The 5,230-nt window shown below is 50.9% G+C and overlaps 1 protein-coding gene across 1 annotated transcript; it reads right to left on the reverse strand.

The window, feature by feature from the left end:
- Window positions 1-376: 376 nt before the first annotated feature.
- On the reverse strand, window positions 377-2,950 carry LOC121917831 (flocculation protein FLO11-like). The gene is made up of 2 exons (XM_042443952.1): window positions 812-2,950; window positions 377-775 (listed from the first exon to the last, which is right to left on the reverse strand). The coding sequence occupies exons 1-2, from the start codon at window positions 2,741-2,743 to the stop codon at window positions 416-418; spliced, it is 2,292 nt and encodes a 763-aa protein (XP_042299886.1). The 5' UTR covers window positions 2,744-2,950; the 3' UTR covers window positions 377-415.
- Window positions 2,951-5,230: the final 2,280 nt, after the last annotated feature.

Consider the following 5,230-nt stretch of genomic DNA (forward strand, 5'->3'; position numbering starts at 1 on the left):
CAGGTTAAGAGTCTTAAGTCTGTTGTGGCCAAGGGCTCAAAGGGCTTGGATTGGAGGGCAGCCAACACAACCTCCAAGCTCCAAGCCGGGGCAGGGAGAGAAACCTGGGGGTAGAGGTTATTACATCCTTTTAAGAAGTTTTTTACCAGAGGGTCCCTGAAAAAGGAAGGCAAACCATCATATTGAAAATGTGAACAAATAGCAGACAGGTAACATTTTATGGAAGCAAGGCACAGCCCCGCATCCACCAGTGACATCAAGAAGTCCAGCACCACTGGCACAGTGATGCTCTCCGGCGACAAACTCCTTTCAGCAAGGAATGAAAGGAATCTCTTCTATTTTGAGGCATAGGATCTCTGGGTCGCAGGCCTATGCGCGGCACGGATCACCCTCCGCACCGAAGGTGTCAGCGCCGTCAATGCAGGAGCCTCCAAGCCACCATCGGCAACGAGTCGATGTCGGGATGCCGAACCCTCCCCCCTAGGAGGGTGAGAAGGTCCGGCCTCGGTTCCAGCCGGAGAAACTCACCGTTGGAAAGGTGTAGAAGCAGCGGAAACCATGGCTGTCTCGGCCACCACGGGGTGATGAGGATCGCGTTGACTCTCTCCCTGGACATCTTGGACACCACCCTGGTCAGCAGCGGAAACGGGGGAAAGGCATAGATCGTTTCCCGGGACCAGTCGAAGGCGAATGCATCTTCGAAAGGACTCTCGTGTCGCACCCGAGAACAGAACTGGGGACAGTGGCTGTTGGAGGCTGTCGCAAACAGGTCGACCTGGGGAGCTCCCCACCTGCAAAATAGGTCGCCGACTGTCTCTGGATGAAGCCTCCACTCGTGGCAGGTTGATGTCCTGCTGAGCTGATCCGCTAGGGTGTTTTCTTCTCCTGGTAGGTGAATCGCCTGAAGGAGAATGCGCCTGTGGATGCACCAGTCCCAGATCCTTAACGTGATGTCTAAGAGAGTTCTGGATTGGTGCCTCCCTGTTTGTTGACATAGTACATCACAGTTGTGTTGTCGGTCCTGAGTAGAATCACCTTGCCTGAAACGGTGGATTCGAATGCTTTCAGAGCCTTCTCGACCGCCAACATTTCCAGCGCGTTGATGTGGAGCGCACGTTCCTGCAGGGACCACTTCTCTCTTACGCATAGGTCCCGAAGGTGTGCACCCCAGCCTTCCATCGACGCATCCGTCGTCAGAGTCATTTGTGGTTGAGGCTGGACGAAGGGCATACCTATGCACACGTTTTGGGAGTCTAGCCACCATCGGAGGGAGGAAGTCACGGCCCTCGGTATAGTGAGCCACCTGTTTGGTGAGTCTGTCAATGGGTTGAAAACGGAGAGGAACCATGCCTGAAGAGGCCTGAGGCGCAGTCGTGCCCATGGGGTGACGAATGTCGTGGAGGCCATGTGTCCCAAGGCGACCTGTATGTCCCTGGCTTTGAGTCTCCTGCGCGAGTGAACGGCGCGCACTGCGGCTGACAGGGCCTGAAAGCGGTCTTGAGGAAGGTAGGCCATAGACTCTTCGGAGTCGAAGCAAAGCAGCTCTGGAAGCGGGGACAGGGTCCCGATGGCGTTTCTCCGGCTGCGAAACCTCTCGGGGACGATCACGGGGGTGATCACCTGAATGCACTCTGGACATCGCGACGTCCCTGGACACCTTTAGGTAGAACTGGTCTGCCTCGGAATCGTAGAACAGCCCATCATCGGCAGGCACCGTTAGAGGAGACAGGGGGGCTGGCGATGGAGACCTGGGGGGTCGCTCACTCCGCGCTGGAGAACGAAGCGCTGGGGATGGAGACCGCGAGGGTAGACCCCGAGAAGGAGATCTTGAGAGCCTGTCCCGGGAGTCTTCCTCATTTGAGAGGAGAAAGGGAACGGTCGTTGTCGCTGACGGTCCCGGGGTCGACGAAGTTTGCTGAGCCTCGGACGCAACCGTCAGGGTGTCCCGCCTCGGGGAATCCGGTCGGATGCGAGGGCGAACCGGACGATCCACATCCTTAGCCACCTCAGGCTCCTTGCGAGGGTGCTCCTTGGCGTGCTTCGCCTTCTTGGAAGCCGTAGCCTCCGATGTGGAATCGGATGCTTTCCGTTTCTTGGATGACGCGGAGCCCTGCGGTGCATCCGGAGGAAAGAAGGGGATAGGCGACTCCGTGAGCCTTCCACCCGGTCTGGGCGCATCCTCCTTGCGGGGGGCAGCCTTCGCCTTGGAGGAGCTGTCCCTGACGGTCCCCGATCCATCCTTCGGGTCCGACGGAGCTTCCTTACGGGACCTGTGCTCCGATGCCGGCCGCAAGGTCTTAGCAGGGGTATCCCGTTTCCGAGATGAAGACGATGCGGCGGCCGTACCCACAGACCCAGATTTATGCGGGTGCTTGGTGGGCTTGGTGGTGGCACTGGGCTTGTCAGATCCACGGGCCACATTTGCATCGGGGTTGGGACCCCCAGAACGATCGGATGTCGATGGGGGAGCACTTGCCGGGCCATCTCTGGCGGAAAGAGCCGCCGAAACAGGGACCACAGGAGCCGAAGACGGGCGAGGATCCCCTTCCCGGATCTTACCCTGGGCTATCGCTGAAGTAAGCCGCGATTCCCGGTTCTTCCTGGCCTGGGAGGACATCGATTTGCAGAGGGAGCAGGACTTCACATCATGGTCCTTCCCGAGACAAAAAAGGCAGGAGGTGTGGGGATCCTGCACCGGCACTTTTCCCCCGTAAATGTCACACTTCTTGAACGGAGGAGACATCGCTACCGAGGTCGACAGATCCAAAACGAAGTCCAAAATCAAGGTCAACAGTCCAAAAGTCCAGTACACGGGGGAAGAAGAAACGCCAAAGTCCAAAAAACAGTCCGAGTCAAAAAACCAGTGATCCAAAAACGAGCTAACACGAGCGAAGTTCCAAACAGCAGCCAAACGCGGCGGAAAAAATGGAACTGGGGAAAAGAGCGGGAACCGGGGCTTTATAGGAGGGGGGCGGGGTTACCGCCAAAAAGTTTCTATATGTTGCAAAGTGTACTTTGCCCAGTGATTCTAGAAGTATCCGAACAGCACTGCGCAGGCGCAGTGAAACCCATTTGTATGATTCGCAGAGACCACAAAGAAGAAAATGATTTTCACAAGGTTTTCTTAGGCAAGGAATACTAAGAGATGATTTGCCAATTCTTTCCTATAAAATATAGCCTACAGAATCCATTATTTGGATCTCCTATCCAAGTACTAACCAGGGCTGACCCTACTATCTGCAATGGGAAAAGGAAGCTTTTATTTTCTGTCCTTCTGTTTAATTTACACTCTGTGGCATGTGTAGCACTAAAACCACTGTTCTACCTGAAAATTGGCTTCCATCCCCTCCGAAATTATCAATCTCTTAAGTATTCATCTCTTAAATAACTAAATACATGCAAAGATACATACTTCCACACTTTTTCCTAAACAGATCAGATAGCTCTGTGTTTGTTAAAACTGTCATGCCAGCAAATAACAAGTTGAATATATGGAAGATCTAATACACAGAGATTATATATAAAACCAGCCCATTTATATCAACAGATGTCACTCCACATGTGCAAGGGAATACATGAACAGAAAACCACGGATCGCTAAACTGGAGAATGTCTGGTCTTACTTTATGTTATCTGCAACAGTGACTCAGACTGAGTGCCTTTTTAATTTATTAAAACTTCAAGCAAATAATGTATTTGGAAAATAATTTTGTTAAACAATTAACAGTAACTACTGACATTCTTCATGAGAAAGAAACAGTAACATTCTTCTATAGATACTTTATTTGTAGGAATGGTGAACACATAGCCTTTCAGATGCTGTTAAGACTGCAATTCCCTTGACCCTTACCCAGGAAAGGCAATCCTGAGAGATGATGGAAGATGCAGTCCAACATAGGAGTGTGGCACAAATTCCCCACACCTGCTCTAGAAGAATCCCCAAATATGTGCAGATATAAAAATTAAGTCTCTGTCATTGAATACTATTGATAATTAGAGAACAGAATGTTGGTTCTTACCTGAGACATTCATTTTTCAGTGGGTGAGAAACAAATATCCTGTAGTTTAGGTTGTGCTCCTCCTACACACACCAGATAGAGAGAAAAAGCAAAAGACCTTCTGGTGTCCTCACATGGGAGAGCCAACCCTAGAAGCCAGTTGCTAATCCAGCTGAAGAGACGAATGCCCCAGAATGAAAACATAGATAAGTTATTAACCTTTACTAGAACTAGCCAGAAAGGAAGCACACAATGTGAGGCTAACCTGCTCTCCATGAGAGAATTACATACATTCTGACATATTTTCACACCAGCACTTTTTAGGGTGGGTCAGGATGTTCATTCCTTGTCTGCTGAAAATGAACATCTCACAGGTAAGAACCAACGTTCCTTTTCCCAGCAGATAAGGGGCTAAACAGCCTGTAGTTTATAGGATACCAGAGCATCCCTGATTAGAATGGGTGGTGATGGCCTCTCAATGTCCTAGGTTTTAACCACCTGTTATATGGCCCTCCTACTAAAGATAGCTTTGGCAACTGAAGCTGTCAAGCTTGTAATGCTTGATGGTGACTGCCAAATAGCTGCCCTGGTGAGTGAGCACTGATGGCCAAAGCTGCTGTAGTGGCTGCACTTCTGGTGAGATGCATGACTTAAGTCTCTCAGAGGTTGTATCCACAAAGTCCCTTAGCAGGCCACAATCCTGAGCTGGATCCACTTGATTGTGAATATGGCTGGGAGGTGATGTACAGGGGATCATCTCCTGGCTTTGTGGAAGGCAAAGCTTACCTTGGGATCAAGTCTGATGACACTTCCTTATGTGTTGACTGGGCTCCTAGTTCAGATGCTTTGCAAGCTGAGGTGATGGCAGGTACTTGAAAAAGGCCTCCTGTATAGACTGAACAGGCTGGGACCATTATTGCCTTCAGAACCATATGCATGTCCCAGGAGAGATAGTGGTATACTGTAGGTGGCGCAAGCAATGGCAGTCCTTTGAGGAGTTTCCACACGTATAGCTAGGATGTCATCCTAGCCCCTTACTCTTGGGGTAATAGTAAAGCAGTGACTGCCATCTGCCTAAGTGTTGGTATAAAGCCCCAGTGAATGCCCTCCTGGAAGAATTCAAATAAGGGGGGGGCTGGGAGTTGTAGGAGATCCTAAGTGCTATCCAGGCTGTCTATACTGTAAAACTGAGCAGCACTTCCCAGGCTATTTGATCTGGGGAGCCAGGAATT

Source organism: Sceloporus undulatus, unplaced genomic scaffold (assembly GCF_019175285.1).
Source record: "Sceloporus undulatus isolate JIND9_A2432 ecotype Alabama unplaced genomic scaffold, SceUnd_v1.1 scaffold_1006, whole genome shotgun sequence".
Classification (NCBI taxonomy): Eukaryota; Metazoa; Chordata; class Lepidosauria; order Squamata; family Phrynosomatidae; genus Sceloporus; species Sceloporus undulatus.